Source organism: Pongo abelii, chromosome 6 (assembly GCF_028885655.2).
Source record: "Pongo abelii isolate AG06213 chromosome 6, NHGRI_mPonAbe1-v2.0_pri, whole genome shotgun sequence".
Taxonomy (NCBI): domain Eukaryota; kingdom Metazoa; phylum Chordata; class Mammalia; order Primates; family Hominidae; genus Pongo; species Pongo abelii.
In genome coordinates, this window is record NC_071991.2 from 129255790 (window position 1) to 129278425 (window position 22636).

The following is a 22636-nucleotide window of genomic DNA, read 5'->3' on the forward strand; positions in this document are numbered from 1 at the left end:
CCCTGTGTTCAGACCTCATTTTCTAAACCTGATCCTAATGACAGAGGCTTAACTTTATAGGTTGAAGGCACTTCCTATTTTTCTGAGCACTTTCACATCCATTATCTTGATATTTCTTCCCCATTACTCTGTGAAGTAAATAGAACAGATCAGATTTCCGTGGCAGAGGAGTTGAAGGGGATTTTCCCAAGGTTCCTAGTGAGTTAGCAGTGGAGCCAACATGGATGCCAGGTCTTGGGACGGCCAGTCCAGCACATTGTCTGCTTGTGCCTGCTTTTGCCCAGGGCAGGTTTGCTGGCTTTTCCACCACGGGCAGATGATGCCACAGAGAGGGGTTATCAGTACCATGCAACATGCAGTGCAGCAGAAACAACAGCTAAGTAAAGTAAGCAGAGTTTCCAGAAATAAAAAAATATATATTTCTATATCTGATTGTCAGTTGTTCTCAACTTTGGACTTTTCTACTAGGTAAACTTTGAGAAACTAAAATGAAGTTGCTAACAATATGTGATGTGAATACATGAGTTCTGTAAAAGTGACTTGTGCAAATGGATCTGAGTGAGATGTATGTTGAATAATAAAAATGTGTAATAAATCTTAACTGGTCTTCCTTAAAACTCTTAGTGGGAGTGTGGAGATGGGAGGGGTTGGCCAATGGGTCTGCTTAGCATTGCCTCCAAGCTGCAAATTCAACAGGCAGAATGTTCCTTGGGAAATTGAAACATCAAATGCTGAATAAGATCTCACTGCTCTGATTCTTTATTCAGGCCCCTGGGGAATAATGTGTCCCATATGACGACTCAATAAGCTCTAACATCTTCTCCATGTGCTACAGGAAAGCCCCCTTCTCTGTCTTAAAATCACCATGTCTCCTTCTTTTATTAAGTTCAGTGGGAACAATGAATGCAAATTTGAAACCATACAGTATATACGTATATGACGGACCCTTCAGTGGATTACAACTTTCCGTAGGGAAAAGTCTAAAGCATTCAGTATTGGTTTTATCCTTGCCTCCAAGTGAATCGTGATGATAACTAGACTCAGAGCACCTTACTGTTTCTCTCCAGGGGTTGAGATGACCTTTTGTCTTCATCATCAACTCTTAGTGACGTGGGAAGGAGAGAAGGAGAGAAAGGCTTTTCTGTTCCACTTAGGCCTGCTTCTTGCTCACCTGTATGATGTGGAAGGGATGGAGGGTCAAGGGTGGAAGTAAGGGAAACTGATGATGGAAGGATAAGGCTAAAGGTTCATCATGCTGATGTCCCATCTCACCTTTTCAAGAGGCCAGAGGACTTTAGACTGGGTCCTTTTGCTATAAACAGGTCGATCTGTGGTCAAGCTGGACTTAAGGGCAACCTCTGTGGTGCCGATGGTGAGGCACAGGAATCTGGGAACGCTGAGTCACATATGTAAGGTATTCAAGGTACCATGAAGTTCTAGGCATTTCTTAGAAACCCTGACCATGGCATTTGACACTTATTCACATTGGATGTTGGAAATGTTGGGCTGGGTGGCAGATGGTGTGTTGCTGGGGAGAGAGAGGCTGTGCTGGTTTGTTGGGCCATCTTGTTGGCATAAGCAAAGCCCAATATTCTCCGTTTTTGCTCTGCTCATTGAATTTCTGGCTCCTTTTCCTAGATGCTGAAGTTGATCTACATCAGGATAGTCTGGTCTTAACATTGTTGCAGCAGCCCTTGCAGGTGATCTTTCAGGGTCTGCTTGCTCACTTCTAGGGTCTCAGGCTTTGTGGGCTACCTGGGACATTTTGGACAGAGCCAGTGTTGGAAAGTTCCATCCTTATGTGGGGCTGAACTACACTTCCTTCCATTGCCCACTGTTGGTTTTATTTTGTAATCTGGAGCTATATAAGATAGGTCTAATGTCTCCCATGAGCCACCCCCTCACGTACTTGAAGACAGATGCTCCTCTCACCTGATTTCACTTCTCATGACATGGTTTTCAGATCCTTCACTACCCTTGCCATGCTTTCCTGGGTGCACATGAGTCTTTCTTTGCTGTGTTTGCACTATGGTGACACATGTAGACTCAGAACTACACAGGAAGAGGCTTCTTGTCCTTGGAAGGGCTTCTTGTCCTAGGCAGGAGCTCCAAGCCCTGAGAGGAACACGCCCTTTCTTTCAACCCATGCTCCAGGATAGACAGCTCTGCTCTGCCAGCCTTCCTCACATGGAAGAGGAGGAGGCAGAAGCTTCTCAGGGTGTACTCCTGAGAGCAGAGCCCCTGCGAGGGCCAGACATGAGACCGGAAGTCGGGACATTGCTCTTGTGATGACAGACCCAATGCCCACGTGATGGAGACGTCTATCTTCCCAATTCTTGTGGCCTGAATCCTTCCTGAAATTAATGCAGGGCTCCAGAAGGGCATGGAGTCCACCAGTCTCCCCCTCAATTCCCTCTTCCATGCAGGATATTTTAGATGGCTGGCATGACTGTGATGACCTCAGCATCGAGGTGTGATGCTGACTCACTCAGCATCTCTAAGCAGACTGAGCTCATTGCAAGCATGGCCAGATAATGTGGGCTGAAGGAGACTGAAGCCTTTTGCTGGGCATCACAGTGATAGCTTCTTAAATGGTGTTGTTGAAACAATCTCATTCATGACGAGCTGTAAGTACAGCAAAACATCGTTCTTTTTGCAGAACTATTTCAGAGTATGTTGCTGAAGTCGATCACCCGTGAATACTTTAGTTTATGTATCCTATCAACAAAGACATGCTCTTATGTGATTGGAGGACAACCATCAAAGGCAGGAAAGGAACTGATTGAATCCTCAGCCCCCATTTAAGTTGTGCCAGTTGCCCCAGGAAAAATCTTTATGGCAAAAGGATCCAGTCCAAGACCCCACACTGTATTTACTTGTCTCGTCTCTATAGTGTCCTTCCATTTGGAATAGTTCCCCAGTCTTTACTTAATGCTTGGGATCTGGATGCTATTGAAGACTACAGGCCAACTGTTTTGATGCATGCCCCTCACTTTGGCTTTGTAGGACGTTTCCTCATGATTAATTTCAGACCATGCATCTTTGGCAAGAGTTTCACAGAAACTTCTCATCGCATCCTATCAGGCGGCACACGATTCTGTTTTGTCTGGGAATGAGGGATGCTGACTTTGATCACTTGCTTGCGGTCGTGTCTGCCAGGCATCTCCACCATTAAGCTCTCTTTTCCTCTTTGTAAGTAATCATGTGTGGAGATATTTGTAGACCAGCCTTGTTCACTTATCTATTTTTATCGGTATGAGCTCAGGGTTTTATATCTTGTTCAATGGATTGCAACCTATGATCTTCATTATTTATTTATTTTTGCTCTGTTTGCCTCCGAGTTGGCCAGTAGGAGTCCCTCCAGGCTGGCTTCTGTGTGCTTTTCTCATCTTCCCTTCACACTTTGAGCACGTCCTTACTTCTGGCACAACGAGACATTCCAGGCTCATCTCGTACTTTCCTGCACCAGCCTGGAGAGTCCTCGTTCCTTGCAGAGAAGAATACTGTTTAGAAATCCAGATCCAGAAGGTTAGGTGTGCTCACTGGTGTTGGAGTGTCCCTCAGGCCCTCTTGGGGGACAGAGTGAAGAAATATATACATGTATGTTTACATATAGGTATGTGTACATATAAAGTTGCATTCATATTTACATATTTATTTATCTATTTATTAAAAATCCCAAGTTCACATATATACTATAAATTCTAACACCTCAGTATTCACTTTAGGTTTTGTTTTTCCTTTTTATATTTGTGACTCCCCTCTCTGCCAGCAGGAATCCTGGCTCTAGTCATCTTGAACATATTTCCTTAATTGATAAATCTCCCTAAGTGTAACCAATCTTCCATTGCTGCCATCACTCCTTCCTGGCATGGATGCCCTCCTCATGCAATTTTGTCTCTAGCCTGCGCTGGGCTGTCCTCTGCCTTAAGGCAGAAGCCCTCCCAACTCCTTAGGTCTCCACACTCCATGCTCATTGTCTCATGCTGCCCAAGCTCCTCATCCCCGTGGAGCCTCACACACCATGCCGGGTTTAGCCCTGGCCACCCTCTCATGCCTCTGTCACAGCCTCAGCCTCGATATACTGTTGGTCTCCAACACCTCCGTGGGCCACTGCATCTCCCCTCTGCTCTGGCACAGGTGCCTGCTCTTCTAGGTCTCCCTAATGGTTTGTGGATTGAATAGTTTAAGCAGGGAAGGAACAGGAAGGAAGGAAAGAAGGAAGGAAGGAAGGAAGAAGGAAGGGGAAGAGGAAGAGAAAGGAGAAGAAAGAGGAGGAGGAGGAGGAAAAAGAGGAAGAAGGAGGAGGAGGAGGAGAAGGAGGAGGGGGAAGAGGAGGAGGAAAAGAAGAAGAGGAAGAGGAAGAGGAAGAAGAGGAAGAAGAAGAAGGAGAAGAAGAGGAAGAAGAAGAGGAAGAGGAAGAAGAAGAAGAGGAAGAGGAAGAGGAAGAGGGAGAGGAAGAGGAATAATAATAATAATAATAATAATAATAATAATAATAATAATAATAATAATAATAGAGAGTGCTTCTTGGATCCTGAACTGCAGAGGGTGGGTCCTTCCTCCTCTGCTCCACTGAAGAGGTAAGGACTGTCGCCTGGCAAATGGTGGGATGTGCAAAGGCCCCGTTAGCCAGGCAACCTGTATGTTGGCACATTAGGGTAAAATGCAGTGGGGATGGAGGCTGCCTTTGGGTAAAATGTAGATTATCCCATTCTGAGGCACATTAACGAAGTACTAATTGTGCTTTCTGAATGCAATTTGGTGCCAGTTGCAGGAATAACTCTGGCACCTGCTTGGACTTTAGACTTGCAGATTAACTCACATGGAAAGAGTAGAAAAACAGGGAATAATTTGTTCTCTAATAAGCCACTTGGAAGCCAACTCATTTCTACAGTTGGTGTCAGAAAAGTGCAGCTCAGTGATTGGAACAGGAAACTGTGTATCTGGTACGTAGAGTTCTGTGCTGTATCTGCCAGGACTTGCTGAGCAACTCACCTCACTTTGCCTCTACTGGCCTCAAGTTACCTTCGCACTATTAGGGATAAGAATACTTTTATTCAGTTTGGACAAACTGGATCTGAAGAACCCAGTTTTGCATCTGTCACTTATAGTCACATGGACAGCTCTAATAAATACGCCCAGAAGGCAGGAAAGCAGGAAGTGAGTGTCTGCATTTATGAGCAGTTCTCAGGGATGTAATTCTCAAAGTTGGGCCCCTGTACCAGAAACATTGTCATCACCTTGGATGTTGTTGGAGATGTAAATCCACAGGCCCCACCCAAACCTACTGCACCAGAAAGTGGGGGTGGGGTCTAGTAATCTGTGGCTTAACACACCCTCTAGGTGATCTGATGCACGATGAAGTTTGAGAAGCACTGACTGTTCTAGGAAGTGTGGATCTGTCAAGCAGTGTTTACTGAGTATTAAGTTACTTAACAAATGGTTACTGGGGTCAAACTATGTGCCTTACAATGTGCTAGGCACTATGGGTTGAATAATTAATGAGACAGCCCTCACAGAGCTTATTGTTTAATAAGTGATGCATTAAGCAAGCAAACAGGTGTAATGCTGGGAATGAAAAAGCAGGTGCTTGGAGGGCCAACAGTGCAAGGTGCTTGTTTAGGTAGGGCAGTCAGGGAAGGTCACTCAGAGGAAGTGGCATTTATGCCTCAGCCATGCTGTCAGGAAAGCCAGGGAACATTGGCTGGAGGGAGGTGCAATGTAGGGGCGTTTGTGCCAGATAAAGATGGGACTTGAAGCTCAAAACCACAGGAGCCTCTCCCCATCCTTCTTTGCCTTTTCTGAGACAATCCTGGAGGAGGGGCGGTGGCTCCCTGGCACAGGAACTCTGTTTATCATCTAGCCGAGTGGAGATAGCATCATCATCATTTTCCAGGGGCCAGATATTTGCAATATTAAAAAAGAAATCATGTGATTTGCTGACAGCACGTAATGGGTAATTCAACGGGCCTTATTATTCCTATACATCATATCTGGCTTATGACAGGCAGCGAGCTGTCTGGCATAGACGGAGAGCACACATGCCCTCAGGTTGGAATTTTTCCTTCCTGAGTGACAACTGACAGCTAAGATCCTGTTTGGATGGGTGGCCTCGAATCTTCATTAGGGGCCACTTGGTGCTAAGAGATGCAGTTAAGGGGCCCTTTGAAGGTAGGGACTGACTCATGGCTGATCGACCGAAGGTCTCCTACTGAGAGAGCAGCCAGAGATAGCACTCCCACACCTGCTGACTGTTGACCCGGAGCGGGCAGGGCATGAGGTGTGCTTCTCCTCCTACTGGAGTTGGTCAGAGGCTCTATTTTATAGTTTTGAGATGAGGGCATATCTTCATCACTGAGCAATATTTCTCATTCTGTGTGTGTGTGTGCATGTGTGTGCATGTGTGCATTTTTTATCCACTTGGGCAGCATTCTTCACCATTCTTGGACAGGCATTTGCTTCCTCAGAGCAGCATCTGGCAGATAAGAAGACAACTGTGGAATGAATGGATGGATGCATGGATGGATGGGGAACTGTCCTGAAAGTCAAGGAGCGCAGGTCTTCAGAGCAGGAGCAGAGTTCACATCCCAGAGAGGACAGCGCCCTTGGGCACTTGTCTTGTGCTTGGTTGGGACTGCCCCATTATATTTGGAGACCTACACTGGGGGTTTCTCGGCTCTTGGAAGGGTGACCTCAATGGCTAGGTGGCATATGCCTAGCACTGAGCCTAGCACACATTAGGTATCCAAAAAGCTGCTGTTGCATGACTGCATTCAATCATTATTTTTCAGGACAGGGATTATTATTTGTAACATATCAACCTTCCTGGGCTCTCCCTGGCTAGTGTAGACTGGGATGTAGGACAAGGCAAAGCCCAGAGTAGGATTCTCACCTCCTGTTTACACCTCCAAGGAATATCACAGACAGTGTTGTGGAGAAAGAGACCCCAGAAAGAGAAAGGATGCAGGAGCATGAATCTTTCCTGGATTGGCCCAGGGCTTTTCTGTCATTCGCCTGTGCATCTTGTGAACTGTTTTTACTCCTTGGAAAGCAAATATTGCCTTGTCTGTTTGCCTATATCTGGTCTTAGGACACTGCCCAGCTAATCACTTTGAGGCAGTGAGGGGCTGGAACAATTGCCCCTCTTGATCACATGATTGGGAAACTCTGAATATGCCTGCCTTTCCTCTTAGTTCTTCGTCATCCTGAAAGAGGCTAGGAAGGCCCATCTGTATAAGGCGGTAGGTAATTGGCATGAGATGAAATAAGACTGCACAGCATTATTTACAATAGCTGAAAAGCAGAAGCAACCCAAGTGTCCAGTGATGCACTGATGGGGGAATGAGTAAACAAAATGTGGTAAGTACACATGTGGAATTGTTATCCAGACTTTACAAAGAAGGAAACAGTGACACATGCTACAACATGGATGAACCTTGAAGACATGCTAGAAAAAATAAACTAGTCACAAAAGGGCAAACACTGTTATGATTCCACTTATATGAGATATCTAGAACGGGAAAAATAATGAAGACAGAAAGTAGAAAAGAAGTTACCAGGGACCAGGGGGAGGGGAGAATGGGGAGTTGTTGTTTAGTGAGTGTGTCATTTCCATTTGGGAAGATGAAAAAGTTCTGGAGATGGATGGTGGTGATGGTTGCAGAACAATGGGAATGCACTTAATGCCACTGAACTGTATACTTAAAAATGGTTACAATGGTACATTTTATGCTATATCTATTTAATCACAACTTTTGAAAAAGTCTGCAGAGGAGAGACTTGGTGATATAGTTTGGCTGTGTCCCCACCCAAATCTCATCTTGAATTGTAGCTCCCTTAGTCCCCACACGTCGTGGGAAAGACCTGGAGGGAGGTATTTGAATCATGGGGTAGGCCTTTCCTTTCCCATGCTGTTCTTGTGATAGTGAATAAGTCTTACGAGATCCAAAGGTTTTATAAAGGGCAGTTCCCCTGTACATGCTCTCATGCCTGCCTCCATGTAAGACGTGACTTTCCTTCTCCTTTGCCTTCCGCCATGATTCTGAGGCCTCCCCAGCCATGTGGAACTGTGGGTCCATTAAACCTCTTTCATTTATAAATTACCAGTCTCAGGTATGTCTTTATTAGCAGTGTGAGAACAGGCTAATACACTTGGTGTCGCAAGTTGTGCCTTCTGGATGCAGATGCTAGGATGGAGTTTGGTCTGTGAGATGTTGTTAGGGATCAATACCTCTGAAAGGAAGGGGAGGAAGTAGGACTGAGAAGAGGCAGAAGCTGAATTTAGTCTGTCATGCAGGCCCTCAAAAGCCTTGGAAGCTTTGGAGTGTGAATTTCCCATCAGGACAAAATGACCAGGCCTCTGATGCCTGTGCCTCTCTCAGACCCCTGATGTGACTCAGTTGAAGCTGACCTTGAAGGAGCTGTCAGTTGTGGGGTGGGGAGGGGAGGGTCTCTACTGACCACAGAAATGGGGAATCTCAGTGGCACTTTTCTGTCTACCACAGTGGGGAGATAGCAGGTTGAAGAGTCCTATGCAGAATGGTTAAGCTGTTGATGACTTCATTTAACAGGTTGGTGCCTCTGATACCCTGTTGTGGGGTGAAGTCACTTGCACATCCAGTGAGCAAGTCTAGAACCATCTTCTTCCAACTCTCAGCCCATGCCCCTTGCAGCTTTCCTTGCCAGTCAGTGCTCAGATCCCACACTTGGCTCAGTCTCTCAGCTGTGGGGTAATCAAACCACACTACCTCGTGGAATTTCCAGGAAGATAAAGTCAGGTAGTTTAGCTTTATGCAAATACAATACTCTGAATGACTCAAAAGGAAAAACAGGATTATTCCCAGGTCAAATGGGGAACTGGTAATACAGCAGTAATAATAATTCAGAAATCAATGGATTTGAGTGCTAATTCAACAGGTGCTTCACTAGGAGTGTTTGAGCAGATCATGATTTTTATACTTTATGCCCCATGCATCTGATTCGCCACACATTTGCTGAGCACCTATTAAGTGCATAGCACTCTGTGGCATACAGAGAGGGAGATAGGAGGGTACCAGCCCTGGAGTATGTTCCTTCCCCTGCAGAGGCAGAACAAGCTAACAGCTGCACCAGGCAGCATCTGAGCAAGATGAGGGCAAAGGTGCTGGGCCCTGCATCAGCCTGAGCCCTCTGAAAAGCACTGCTTCCCCATGTTCCACTCAAGGGCCATGAACTGTCTATTGAGCAAACTTTTAATGAAAAATAACAGTTTAACCAAAAAGTCAATATCAATTTCTCTGCCCCAAGTCACAAAGATTTTCGATCCTTCAAACTCCATCTGAGCATTCCAGAAGCTCAACCTGCAAGGCCAGCTCTCTCCTCTGCAGACTCATTTCTATCCCACAGCAAGTTGTCACCATCTGTAAACAGGACCTTCCCAGACCCTCCCATAGAATAACAAAAAGGGACTGTGTGTGTTTCCTAGGGTGAAACTGGGTGGCCTAAAACAGCAGAATTGTGTTGTCTCACAATTTTGGAGGCCAGAAGTCTGAAATCATGGTGTTGGCAGGGCCAGGCTCTGGGTTGCTGCTAATCCTTGCTGTTTCAGCAGCTGCATGACTCCAATCGTGCCTTCATCTTCACATGGAGTTCTCCTTGTGTCCCTGTATCTTCACATGACCGTTGATATGGTTTAGCTGTGTCCCCACCCAAATCTCATTTTGAATTCTAGCTTCCATAATCCCCATGTGTTGTGGGAGGGACATGGTGAGAAGTAATTGAATCATGGGGGCAGGGTTTTCCCATGCTGTTCTCGTGATAGTGAATAAGTCTCATGAGATCTGGTGGTTTTATCAAGGAGAGTTCCCCTGCATATGCCCTCTTGCCTGCTGCCATGTAAGACATCGTTTTGCTCCTCCTTGCCTTCTAACATGATTGCGAGGTCTCCCCAGCCATGCAGAACTGTGAGTCAATTACATCTCTTCCCTTTATAAATTACCCAGTCTTGGATATGTCTTTATTAGCAGCATGAGAATGGACTAATAGAATTGTATTAGCACACTCCAGTATGACCTATCTTAATTAGTTACACCTGCAATGACCCTATTTCCAAATAAATTCACATTCGGTTGTACAGGGGATTGGGACTTCAATGTATCTTTTTTAGGTAAGATATGATTCAAACCAAAACAGGAACCCAGAAAATATATTAGCTTTCTTGTAGACACAGGCCAAAAGTAGTTGGGTGTGTCTGACATGGGGGTGTTTTTCTGTGACAGTGTGTGTAAGGTACATCATAGTTCTAAGTTGATGGAACACCAGAATCTGCAGACTTTGCCGACGTTCACATTGAACTACTATTTACATTTTTATTTTCAAGCCAGTTATTTAAGTACAATTGGCCCTTGAACAATACAGGGTTTAGGGGTGCTGAACACCCCCACATAGTTGAATATCCAAGAATAACTTTCACTTCCCTAAAACCTTAACTACTAAAAGTCTACTGTGGACTGGAAACCTTACAAGTGACATAAACAGTTGATTAACACGTTTTGTATGTTATATGTACTTTATACTGTATTTTTACAATAAAGTAAGCTAGAGGAAAGATATTGTGATTAAGAAAACCTTAAGGAAGAGAAAATATATTTACTATTCATCATCATAACATTTGTATCCTTGTTATCTTCACGTAGAGGAATGGGAGGGGTTGGTCTTGCTGTCTTGGGGTGGCAGAGTTGAAAGAAAATTCACGTCTAGGCGGTCTTGTGCAGTTCAAACCCGTGTTGTTCAAGCTCCACTGTAAAAGCATATGCCTTGTTGATGGCCTCAAGCATAGTTGGGACATTCTTGCCTTTCAGACTAGGATGCTAAATGTAGCAAACACTTTGTTGAGGGAAGGCCATAATTAAAGAAACACTGTCCCAAGAACTGAGCTGGGAAAAGGAGCAGATTTAATGGGTTTGTTCCTTTTGACCTGCTGTGCGTATTTGCTGGCATTTTGTTTTTAGTAGCATAAATGCTTACCTACCTCAGCTTGTGATTATGTCTGTATATTAGTCTGTTTTCACGCTGCTGATAAAGACATACCTGAGACCGGGAAATTAACAAAAGAAAGAAGTTTAATGGACTCACAGTTCCACATGGCTGGGGAGGCCTCACAATCATGGCAGATGGCAAAAGGCACCTCTCACGTGGTGGCAGACAAGAGAAGAGAACCTGTGCAGAGGAACTCCCCTTTATAAAACCATCAGATAGCGTGAGACTCATTCGCTGTCACAAGAACAGCACGGGAAAGACCCAGCCCCATGATTCAGTTACCTCCTACTGGGTGCCTCTCATGATACATGGGAATTGTAGGAGTTATAATTCAAGATGAGATTTGGGTGGGGACACAGCCAAACCATATAAGTGTGTGTGTGCATGTTGTGTGTATGTTAGGGTGTTGGTATTATTCATTTCCATTTCTACTTGTTGTTGGTGTGTGAGGTGTGAGGGGGCACATAGGGAAGATACCAGGCACTTGAAAGCTCTCTCCAAAACAATGAATGTCAAAAACTACATGGAGGCTGGCAGGCATTCTGTCCCTCGGTGAAGGACACACTCAATGGTGACCGAGCAGAGTGGTGCTGACTGTACCCCCTGGCCATACCCCTGACCCTGGAGTGAGCAGATCTCTAACCTGGCTGCTGCTTCTTTCTGGGACACTCCTTCCCTGTTCCCAGGAGATGCCCTGGCTCAAGGGCACTTTCCAGAGTGGAACTTTCTGCTGCTTCCTAAAATTCTTCCTGGCCTAGTTGCTAAGCAATGCTGGTGCTCACCAGAGGGGCTGCTCCTGCTCTGGGCATGGGTTCACCATTCCATCTGCAATTTAAATTCCCTGACAGGCAGAGGCAGCCGAGCTGTTCACTGGAGACTGCAAAAACTTATATTGAAATACAGGGAATATCCAATGCCTCGAGCCCTTCATAAATTTTCCTTTGATAGTAACTGGAAAAGAGATGAGAAAAGAGGGAGTGAGAAGGCACCAGAGAGGGGAAAGCATTGCAATTTAGACCCACACACTGGTTTTACCTTTGATCAGTGTTCTCCATTCCCCCTTTGCCCCAATGTGTGCTCACTGTCAATCCTCTCTCCGGACTTTCTGGCTGTCTCCATTCATCTCCCTTATCCCACCTTGTTAGTGAGCTTCTGAGCATCTCTTTTGCTTTTCCCATGGCTGTCTGGACATGAAGGCGCAGGGACAAAGCCACTGACTGGTTAACAGGACCACACAGGTTCCATTGTGGCTAAGTCCCCAAGGGCCCCTCTCCTGGGGCAGCCTGCAGCCCTCCAGGGCCTGGCAATGAGAAGCTCCCTTGGCAATGCTCGGAGATACAGCTGTCTTGACAATGGCTGGACAGCCTGCTGGGGCCCCAGCTGAAATTCTTGGGGGCACCCAGGCTCCTTGGAGCCCAGCAGAGCCCCAGGGGAAGCTGTGCCCTCAGCCCCCTGCAGCTGATTTGTAGTGAAGGAGGCGTGGAGTTGGGCTGCACCATCTCTTCAATTTCCTAGCTCAGATCCACGAGGCATCAGAATCAGGCACTGCCAAGGAGCTTGCAGAATCTGCCTCGCTGGAGATTGGATTCTGAGATTAGTTCTCTCCTTCAATCTTTCACCTCTCCCATTTCACTCTTTGGGTCCTGTCCTTTTAGTCTCAGTGTCCTCCCACTTAAAAAAATCCTCTTTCATTTATTTTTCTCCCTACTCCTCAAACACCACTCTTAAATCATTGGGCATTCCAGGTTCTGCCAAGGAGACGGACTGACAGCTGGGCTCAGGGCCTTGCAGTCTAAGGCAGACAACTGTGACCAAAACTGGCTCATGGAGACACTGGCAATTCCCACTGACACGCCACCCTTGGGCCCCGCCTGGTGGCCTGTGGACAATAGAAACTGGCTTTAAGGAGCCTTCAGCCTTCAACTGGGTTATTTGTGCCTAGTGTGCTGTAAGATTAGGGCTGACAGACAAAAGTACAAAGATCTTGAGTGTTGAGGGAAGTTAAGAAGAAATGAAGCCATTTTACACTTACTAGGGGGGCTATAATCAAGAAACAGAAGATAACAAGTGTTACTGAAGACGTGGAGAAATTGGAACTGCCATACAATGCTGGTGGGAATACAAAATGGTGCAACCTCTGTGAATAGTTTGGCAGCTCTTCAAAAATATAAACACAACAGACGTTCTTCGCCCCGAGTCGTCGGGGTTTCCTTCTTCAACAGTGCTTGGACAGAACCCGGCGCTCGTCCCCCACCCCGGCCGGCCGCCCATAGCCAGCCCTCCGTCACCTCTTCACCGCGCCCTGCCCTCGGACTGCCCCAAGGCCCCCGCCGCCGCCGCGCCGCCTCTCCTTAGTCGCCGCCATGACGACCACGTCCACCTCGCAGGTGCGCCAGAACTACCACCAGGACTCAGAGGCCGCCATCAACCGCCAGATCAACCTGGAGCTCTACGCCTCCTACGTTTACCTGTCCATGTCTTACTACTTTGACCGCGATGATGTGGCTTTGAAGAACTTTGCCAAATACTTTCTTCACCAGTCTCATGAGGAGAGGGAACATGCTGAGAAACTGATGAAGCTGCAGAACCAACGAGGTGGCCGAATCTTCCTTCAGCATATCAAGAAACCAGACTGTGATGACTGGGAGAGCGGGCTGAATGCGATGGAGTGTGCATTACATTTGGAAAAAAATGTGAATCAGTCACTACTGGAACTGCACAAACTGGCCACTGACAAAAATGACCCTTATTTGTGTGACTTCATTGAGACACATTACCTGAATGAGCAGGTGAAAGCCATCAAAGAATTGGGTGACCACGTGACCAATTTGCGCAAGATGGGAGCGCCGGAATCTGGCTTGGCAGAATATCTCTTTGACAAGCACACCCTGGGAGACAGTGATAATGAAAGCTAAGCCTCAGGCTAATTTCCCCATAGCCGTGGGGTGACTTCCCTGGTCACCAAGGCAGTGCATGCATGTTGGGGTTTCCTTTACCTTTTCTATAAGTTGTACCAAAACATCCACTTAAGTTCTTTGATTTGTACCATTCCTTCAAATAAAGAAATTTGGTACCCCCCCCCAAAAAAAAATATATATATAAACACAAAATTACCATAGGATCTGGCAATCCTACTGCTAGGTAGATCCTGAAAAAAAATTGAAGGCAGGGATATTTGCACAGCAATGTTCATAGCAGCATTATTCACAATAGCCAAAAGGTAGAAGCAACCCATGTATCCATTGATGGATGAATGAATAAGTAAACTGTGGTATATCCATACAATGAAATATTATTTAGTCATCAAAAGAAAGGAAATTTTTATATATGCTACAGCATGGATAGACTTTTTGAAAACATTGTACTAGGCAAAATACGCCAGACACAGAAGGACAAATACTGCATATTCCATTTATATGAGAGACCTAAAATAGTGAAATTCATAGAGACAAAGTAGATTAGAGGTTATCTGGGGATGGGTACAGAGTTTGCACTGCGGACAATGAGACAGTGGTGATGGTTATGCAATATTGTGAATGCACTTAATGTCACCAAATATAAAAAATAAGTTATGCATATTTTGCCATAATAACAAAAAAGAGTGGCATGAGGCTGCCAATGTGGTGACGGGGAGCTGGGAGGAACTCCTCCTGTGATAAGAGGGAGGGTGGGGAGGGCAGGAGCAGCCATCAGAATGTCAGTGCTGAAAGGCACCAGCCTTGCTAGTGGGGAGGGCAAAGGGACACCGCATGCGGAGACGAGGCTGAGAAATAGGACTGAACACTGAGCGTGAGTGTGAGTCTGTGCCACATGTGATGTCAGGAGAGGGCGTGAGTTATGCAGGTTGCCAGGTAGAAGTGAGTAGGGTCCTCAGAGAGCCTGGACTCCTACTCTTAATCTGCAGATAACAAAACCAAGACCCAGAGATTTTCCCAGGGTTTGGAAGGAAAAGAAAAAGGAGGATGAGTGTTTGGTCATCCCATGGGGGGTTTGATTTCAGCCAAATGACATTCCTCCCAGGCCCTTCCCAATATTAGTTTCAAATGAAGTTCTGGGGAGGAGCTGATGGGGGGCAATGGAGATGACCTAAAAGGCAGTGCTGGCCTGGAGGGTGTATTGATTAGGGTCTGCAAGTATTTTTGTCCAGCCTTCTCCTGCCACCTCCCTGGTTTCCATCTCCTGCCACCACCCTAGTCCTTCCAGGGCATCAATCACCCCCTCACCTCTGTTCCAAATGGAGCCTTGGAGACCTGCAGCTGTGGCATGCTCTGTCCCTGTGGACGGGAGAGCAGGGGGAGAAATAGGCTGGAGCTTCTCACCTGAACAGCTTGACACCAAGAATGAGGAGCTCAGTCCAGATATGAGGGTTTGGAGAAAGCTTGCTGGAGGGCAGGCGGTATTCTCAGAGCTGCAGGTGGAGGACGTGACTCTCAGCATCCATAATGCCCCTGGAGCTGGAATTGTGACTGGATTCTCTCTCACGGTGTCCAGTGGTTTGTCTTTGTCTCTCTCCTCCTCATACTTGCCTTCTTTCTCCACCTGCTCCTGTCTCTCCAGTCCTCCCTACAGGAAGTCCCAGGCAGCGGTTTCTGAGGCAGGCGGCCATGGATGGATTCCAGCCATATTCGAAGCCACTAGCCCTGTTTTCTCAGGTGAGCCAGACGTGCGCTCTTCCACCATTTGATCTTTATGCTGCTCATGCATCTTGTTACAAATAGCTCAACCTTTCCCGTGTTGACTGCAGCGCTGGGACATTACAGTAATGTGCCCATTCAAATCAAGTGGATGCAAAGATCGCTACAGCAGCTTTTAGCCACGGAACATTTAGCCTTCAATAATAGCATTTCAGGTCCTTCAGGGACATTCCTCTGCTGATGCACCTGGGATTCCTTTTTCCTCTTTCCCACCACAACCCCCAGAACTAAGGAGGGGCAAACATGACTTTTGTTGATGAGGAAACAGAAATTCAAGTAAGGGAACATCATGCAGAAAATAAGAGGGTTAGGCCTGATAGGACCACGATGATCATGATAATAATAACAACAATAATTTTGTGCACTACTATGCTGCTTACTGGGTGAAGGAGTTTACTTGCATTGGGGTAGGTTTTATACTCCCGATTTCTGGATGAGGTCAGTGAGGCTGAGGGGGGCAGTAGCTGTCCTAGGCACAAGGAGAATGCCACCTTATAGTTTGTTCACCAGTTCTTCCCAAAGCCTATGCTTGTGATCTGACAAGGAAAGCAACTCAAGGCTGTCTCCACGGACATTCTAAAATCAGAGAGAAGCTTCCTTTCCCTGCCACCTCCAAGGCCCCATGCTAGGACCCTCCGGCTGGTGCTGTCCAGGGACCTCTTCCCTGGTCTCTCCTGCCTTCCTCGAGCAGTATTCCCCTCACCCCCAACCTGCTCCAGCCTCAGCCAGTATCCTTGGTGGATTTTCACTGAATATGTTGCCTCCACCACCAACAGCATTTTTATTTGCACATCCTTGGGGATGCCTTGCCTGGAGGAAGGAGTCCGTGGGATTGTCCAGAGGTAAGAGGGAAACACTGCATAGTGGGAGTCCCAGCAGGGGCGAGGAGCAGGGGAGATGGCCGGAGGCTCTGTCTCCAGCCTCCTCTTACCACTGCCCATTTCCAGGGAAAGACAACCCAGCCAGAGCAGGGCAGTGGCAGCACTGCTTGCTAATGCTGTAGCATACCTGGTACCTCAATGAATTTTCCAGGACATGAGAGGCCCATGTAATAAATAGGTCAGGAAACCGAGCCACAGAGAGGACATGGGACTTAGCACAGGGGAAAAGAGTGGTTGAAATGGAACCAGATTCCAGGAGGCCTCATTCCCAGTCCTGTACTCTTCCCGCGGAGACACCATGCTTTGAACCAGTCTCAAAGTTGCCAAAGTGAACATTTTAAAACTTTTCCCAGGGCTCAAGAGATGGCCGAGTAAAATCTCCAGACACTGCGGCTCCCACAGGCTCCTCATTGGGCCATTCACTTCGTGGGCACAGTTTGGTGGTTGGGGTGAGAGGAGCTTCGTGGAGAGGACAAAGGATGGGGAAGGAGCCTAAATCCCAAATCCAAGGATTTTGTCCTAAATCCCAAATGCAAGGATCCCCTTCCTTTCCTCACAGAGTTCAGGTAGCCGCTCTTCCTTCTCCTCCCAGGTTCTATTCCCTCCTGTCTGAGTCCTCAGAGCACCCCAGAAAGGGGAGGGCCTCTGGATGCTTTTGCGGCGGCGGGCTTTTCTAAGCCGGTTTCTCTGGAGGGTGCGGACGTCTGCGGGTTCCAAGCTCGGGCTCTGAGCCGGGGCAGGCTCGCGCTTCCTTGTTCTAGCAGCAGAGGGCGCGCCTGTCATTGGAGAAGGAACCGCGCGGCCGCAGCCCCTTCCTCGCCGACCGCGTCAACTCCTGGCTGCCTGGGGACGGGCGGGGGAAGCCCGGAGCAGTGGCTTTGCGGAGGGCGACCCACGTGGACGAAAGAGCTCGGCACACCGTGTGTCCCCAAGCCCGCTTCCTCCGTGCGCCTCTGTCATCTGCTCCATCTCCGGGAAGCAAAGGGACTTGGAGTGTGGCACAAAGAGCAGGGATGCAGCGGCCGGGTCACTTGGATGGTGTCCTCACCTGAGGCCAGGCCACACCTAGGCCTCCCCACACGCTGTTCCTATAGGAGTGTCACCAGGACTCACTCCAAAAAGGAATAGATGGCGAGGGTTTGTAAATGGGACAGCACTCTGGGAGTGCAAAGCCTGAGACCGCTCCGGGTGGCCTTGGCCAGTCCTGGAGCCTCTATGTGCCCAGTTTCTGTGTAACGCAAATACACTGAATGAGGAGATGGTCCCTATAACCCCTCCCAGGGCCAGCATCTGGGATCTCATGCTTACATCATCTTGTCCTTCCTTTCCATGAATTCTGCCCGTCGGACAGAGTCCACTGACGTGCACCTGCCAGAGCTGGGCGGGGAGGGGCCAAAGTTGTCCTCTGTGAAGTCACACGAGAGGCCCGAGAGCAGCGGGATCGGTCCTCCTGTGTCTCGTCTGGCGTTCTTCCTGCTCACCGGAAACAGAATCCCTACCAAGTTTCCATCCTAGAGACAGTCGATGTGACTCATTTCATCCCCTGGTGGTCTTGGTTGGCCGCACTCATTGGGTGCAGCACCTCAGATGTGGGAGGCAGGGGTCGGTGGAGGGGAAGCACTTCCTCCACCAGGGGCCCGGTTGTGGGAAAGGCTGGGAAAACACACGCTCTGGCGCAGGCTCTTCTGTGACCTACCTTGGGCACATGGGAGAAATCCTTCAGCATCCCTGAACCTTAGCCAGTCCATGAAACGAGAGGCTGGAGATGGTGTCCACATCCCTTCGCTGTTTTGATGTCTGCACTTGGTGAATCCTGGTCAAGCACACTTAACCTTTCCCTCTCTGGGGAAGGGAAACGAAGGAGGAGGAGGCGGGGGGGAAAGAGAGACCATTTAGGAGGAGAGCAGAAGTCAGAGGGGAGAAAGGTGGATGGGAGGATGCAGTGGGTGGATTTGCACCTGCTCAGAGGTGGGCAGCTGAGCTTTGAGGAATGTGCTTCCCTGCACTGCATGGCGTGAGATGCTCTGTGTAGGGGATGGGCGGGAAGCGGCGGTTCTGGTGAATTAGGAGAATATATCTTGGTAGAAATCCAAGTGTGCTCTCGGTCCATCCATCTAGACAGGATATAACCTCTTAGGACATTCAGAAACTGAAAATAGAGCATGTATGGCTCTTGAAGCAAGGCTGTGTGTGTGTGTGTGTGTGTGTGTGTATGTGTATGTATACGATGTGCAAATGCACATGCAATAGAAATACAAGCACCATGCAGATTGCATAGGTAGGCATCATCAATAAACATTTATTCGGCACGTACACTCAGAAACTCACGCACATTTACAAGCCCAACATATCCTGCTATACACATGTACAAAAAGGATCACATTGACCCCTAAGGCAAAGAACCGTTTGCTTGAAGAAGCTTCTCTTACAAGATATTAATAAAATACGCAGGCACATTTTAACTTTAAAAACTCTGGAGGAGGAAAGAAGGAGGGTGAAGAGATAGGGCTGGAGGGAGGAATGGGTAAGGCAGGCCTAATCACAAAGTACTTAGCCCATGGGTCTGGGCCTCTCTGTAAGCACCATATTTCACGATACCTTCAACCTGATTTTCCAACTCATTGAAAACACTTGCCAGCTGCTGCTGAGTGACTCCATTTACCGTTTACATGAGCTCACTCTAACAGGGCCCCTGGAAGGTAGTCCCTAAGGAGAGCTATGGGTGGAAATGGAGTTGGAGGCCCTAGATCTTGGAATTTTGACTGGGTAATGGGAGAAGGCAGAGCGGGGTCATCACCCAGGAGGGAGAAGGTGGGGCAGGCCAGGAGGGATGGTGAGAGTTTTTGGTAACTTCCATGGGCACATCTTGGATAGGAATTCTTTGTGGTGGGTAGTGTAAACTTTTTTCCACCTCCATCACCCCACATGCCCAATCAAATGTACAGACATGTGACATGACATTCAGGGATATCATGGTACCTCACAGGATGGCTCCCAGGAGGTGGTCCTCTTGCAGATATGTTAGCTATCTGCCTCTGCATTGATGAGCAGAGTGTTCCCTTGCAAGACCCCATCTGTTGTAAACACCATCCCCATGGGTCTGCCATGATTCCCTCTGTTCTCTCCTCTCAATCACTGTAATGTGGGTCCCTAATGCTGCAGGTGCTCCTCTCCCATTTTCCCCTCCTGTCCTTTTTTTCTGTCCTCCTCTGCCTGTGACAGAATCTTCTGGAAGAAAGAGAAGGCTCTCCTATTAGCACATTTGTATGAATAGATGGGTTTGACAGGGTGCTGGCATGCTGAAATGATAGATAATACTCCCGGGAGGAACTGAGACACTGAGCAGCTAAGTTGTGATTAGAAAGCACGGGAGAATTTCCAGGAAGGTGAAGGCTGGCTGTTCCTGGTGAGGCATCTGGGGACCTCGTCAGCCACAGGTCAGACACTGACCCCTTCGGCTGGTTAATTCGGTCCATTCCCATCGTAGCCCGTAATCAGTCCACAGTCTGGGATCAAAGTTTAGCAAGTCCTCCATATTTTTCCCACAGAGACAGCGGACCTGAGGACCCCACTATTAGAGACCCCTCAATCTAGGCCTTCAACTCCAAAGCCAGACCCAGATCTGTATGGGCTGAGAGAAAATCTTCAGGGAAACCTTTTGCCTTTGTAGCCATGCCAGTCACAACCCCAGGCTGTGGGGCTGGGCTTCTCCGTCTGATTATGTGGGGATCTCATCATCAGAACTCATCTATATTACCCAGATTAGGTGACTCTGGATTAGCCAGGTGGCGTGGAGGAGGCCTGCTCTTTCCCCGCTCCCTCTGGGGCATCTGCTTTCAAGGTTTGATCTGCTGTCAGCCCCTCCTCTTTGCTCCTAAGCTCCCAAGCTCCCCAACTTCACTTAATCAGCTTCCTCTGCTGCCTCTCATTTCCAGCAGGGTGTGGTTGTGCTGGGAAAGAGACTTGGCCAGCAGCCTCACAGTGATTCAGAAGACGCTAAGTGAGGACCTCTGTGTCCCTGCTCCAAGGACCCTTAGATGACCCATCCCAGGACACTCAATCCTGCCTGCAGATGCTAGGCTCTGAGGAGATGCCTGCTATAGCACCAGCACATTCTGCAGACATGTTTTGAAATGTGTTAATAAATAACTGGAGAACAGTATCTATACAATTACCTAGATTTGCCTGAACTTTACAGGGCAACTAAACAAACAGACATACTATACGTTCGCAGAAAGGCCACGGTACAGAAGACAAACCGAGGCTTGGTCACCCCGAGGATCAGCAGCCGGATCTTTTTCTGAAACAAATTTCCTGCTAGAGAGTCCCTGATCTCTGTGATGCAGTATTTCCCTAGTTTTTACTTCTACTTCAACGAGGCACCTCAATGTCAGTTTCCTTTGGGAAAAGAAAATCAAATGTCCCCACAGATTTGTGCTCAATTGTGAAGGAAAATTTCAGCATTGATTGTCTGTCTGGACTCTTGTAGGGAGGAGGCCAGTGGGCCTAGTAAGACCCTTAGCACACCTGGGCTGTCTAGCCTTAAGGAAACCAGACCTGCCAGGAAAGCAGAAAAGCTATGAAGAGATTTTTCTCTGCCTTCCTCGGGGGACAGTCTTCCAGAGCAACAATGCACCATGTATTTACAGAAAACTTATTATGTTCAAGGTGCTGGGAGAAGCTAGTTGCAGATACTTAGAGCAGTAAGGTTTTAAGTTAGACATTAGTAAGGACTTCCAGCTATTGGTATTGATATAGTAGGACCCAAGCTTACTTCACAGCTTGCAGCATCAGGGAAGGATGAGATCATTCTTGAGAACATTTTGAATAAAGGCTTAGAGGGACTGAATATTGAACGATCCTGTTAACATTTCTCCTGGTCCACGTCCTGCTTTCCAGGATGATACTGATGTATGATTTTTACTTAAAGCCCTCCCCCATCCCCACAGACACACCTGGAGCCTGGCAGGCCTTGGCATCAGTGGCTGTTGTCATGGTGGGGAGAGCTGAGGTGACCCCTGTGACTGCCCTGGGCACAAGGACCATGATTCTGTGAATCCTCCCTAAGCCTGCTGGCGGGGCCCCTTTGCTGCCACCGCAAGTCAGGTTTCCCAGCTCAAGTAAATTCTGGAGGGGATTGACCTAATTTCCAGAGTCTAAAGGGTGACAAAAAGCCCCAGTCAAAACTCCTGTAAGTGGGTGATAAACAGTCTCTATTAGAAAAAATAAATAACATCTCCAAAGGAGAGCAGGCTTCCTAAGACCCCCTTGCCTTTCAGAGAGACAGCTGTCTCCTGGGAGGGGGACTCCCTGAGCCTCCCACCTCAGCTGCTCCAGAGGAAAGGTCTGCCTTGCTGTCTCCCTGCAGTGCTAGCTGCTCACAATTTTCACGGACCACCACAGCCTCCTGATGGACCCCACAGCAGGAAGAGGCTGTGGGAGAGGTCTCCACCCTGCAGGGTGGGGCTGACAGTGATGCTTGGCCTTTAGAGTTGAAATGTATTGGTTCTCTGCCTTGGGAGGAACAATCACTCCCTCTCTCTCTGTCTCTCTCTATTTCTGTCTCTGTCTCTCTCTCAAACACACATACACATACACTGAGACAGCTATCGTCATACTAAATTTACATATTATGGAAACCGAGGCCCAGAGAGGTTAAATAACTTGCGTGGTTTTGTCCAGCTATTAAGTGGGCAAAGCTAGAATTAGAATTGAAGCCCAGTGACAGCTTTCAAATCAAGTTCTTTCCCCTACTCTGGAGCTGCAGCAACTTTAATAAGCATAAGAAGTACTTTGGGATCTTGTTCAAATGCAAGTTCTGCAGGTCTAGGGTGGGGTGGAGATTCTGCATTTGCAGTAAGTTCCCAAGTAGCAGGGTGTGTTACAAACACCTCAAAGCTGCAGACCCTGGGGAAAAGTGCCCATAGAATGGGAGGTGGGAATCATTCTGGAAAATGGGAAGACAAAAATACCGAGACAAGCTTAGGTCTCCAAGGAGGCAGGGAGATCAGGAGTGGGAGGAAAGGGCAGTCTGTCTCTCTT

The 22636-nt window shown here is 47.7% G+C and overlaps 1 protein-coding gene and 1 long non-coding RNA gene across 2 annotated transcripts in view; both read left to right on the forward strand.

The window, feature by feature from the left end:
- The window catches only part of LOC134761725 (uncharacterized), a 38107-nt gene extending 17355 nt beyond the window's left edge, over positions 1 to 20752 (forward strand). Inside the window, exons 4-6 of the long non-coding RNA XR_010140791.1 lie at positions 285 to 385; positions 3007 to 3192; positions 20530 to 20752. This is a non-coding gene — a long non-coding RNA (uncharacterized LOC134761725). The remainder of the gene's footprint in view (positions 1 to 284; positions 386 to 3006; positions 3193 to 20529) is intronic.
- LOC100435152 (ferritin heavy chain) lies at positions 13339 to 14095 on the forward strand. Its single transcript, XM_054559820.2, has 2 exons — positions 13339 to 13838; positions 13958 to 14095. The coding sequence occupies exons 1-2, from the start codon at positions 13383 to 13385 to the stop codon at positions 14024 to 14026; spliced, it is 525 nt and encodes a 174-aa protein (XP_054415795.1). The 5' UTR covers positions 13339 to 13382; the 3' UTR covers positions 14027 to 14095.
- Positions 20753 to 22636: the final 1884 nt, after the last annotated feature.

Excerpts from the sequence above, each read along its gene's own strand:
- LOC100435152 (XM_054559820.2), top strand. The coding sequence starts at position 13,383 with ATGACGACCACGTCCACCTCGCAGGTGCGCCAGAACTACCACCAGGAC. Across the intron at positions 13,839-13,957 it reads TCAAAGAATTGGGTGACCAC|CCGTGGGGTGACTTCCCTGG; the intron begins GTGACCAATTTG and ends ATTTCCCCATAG.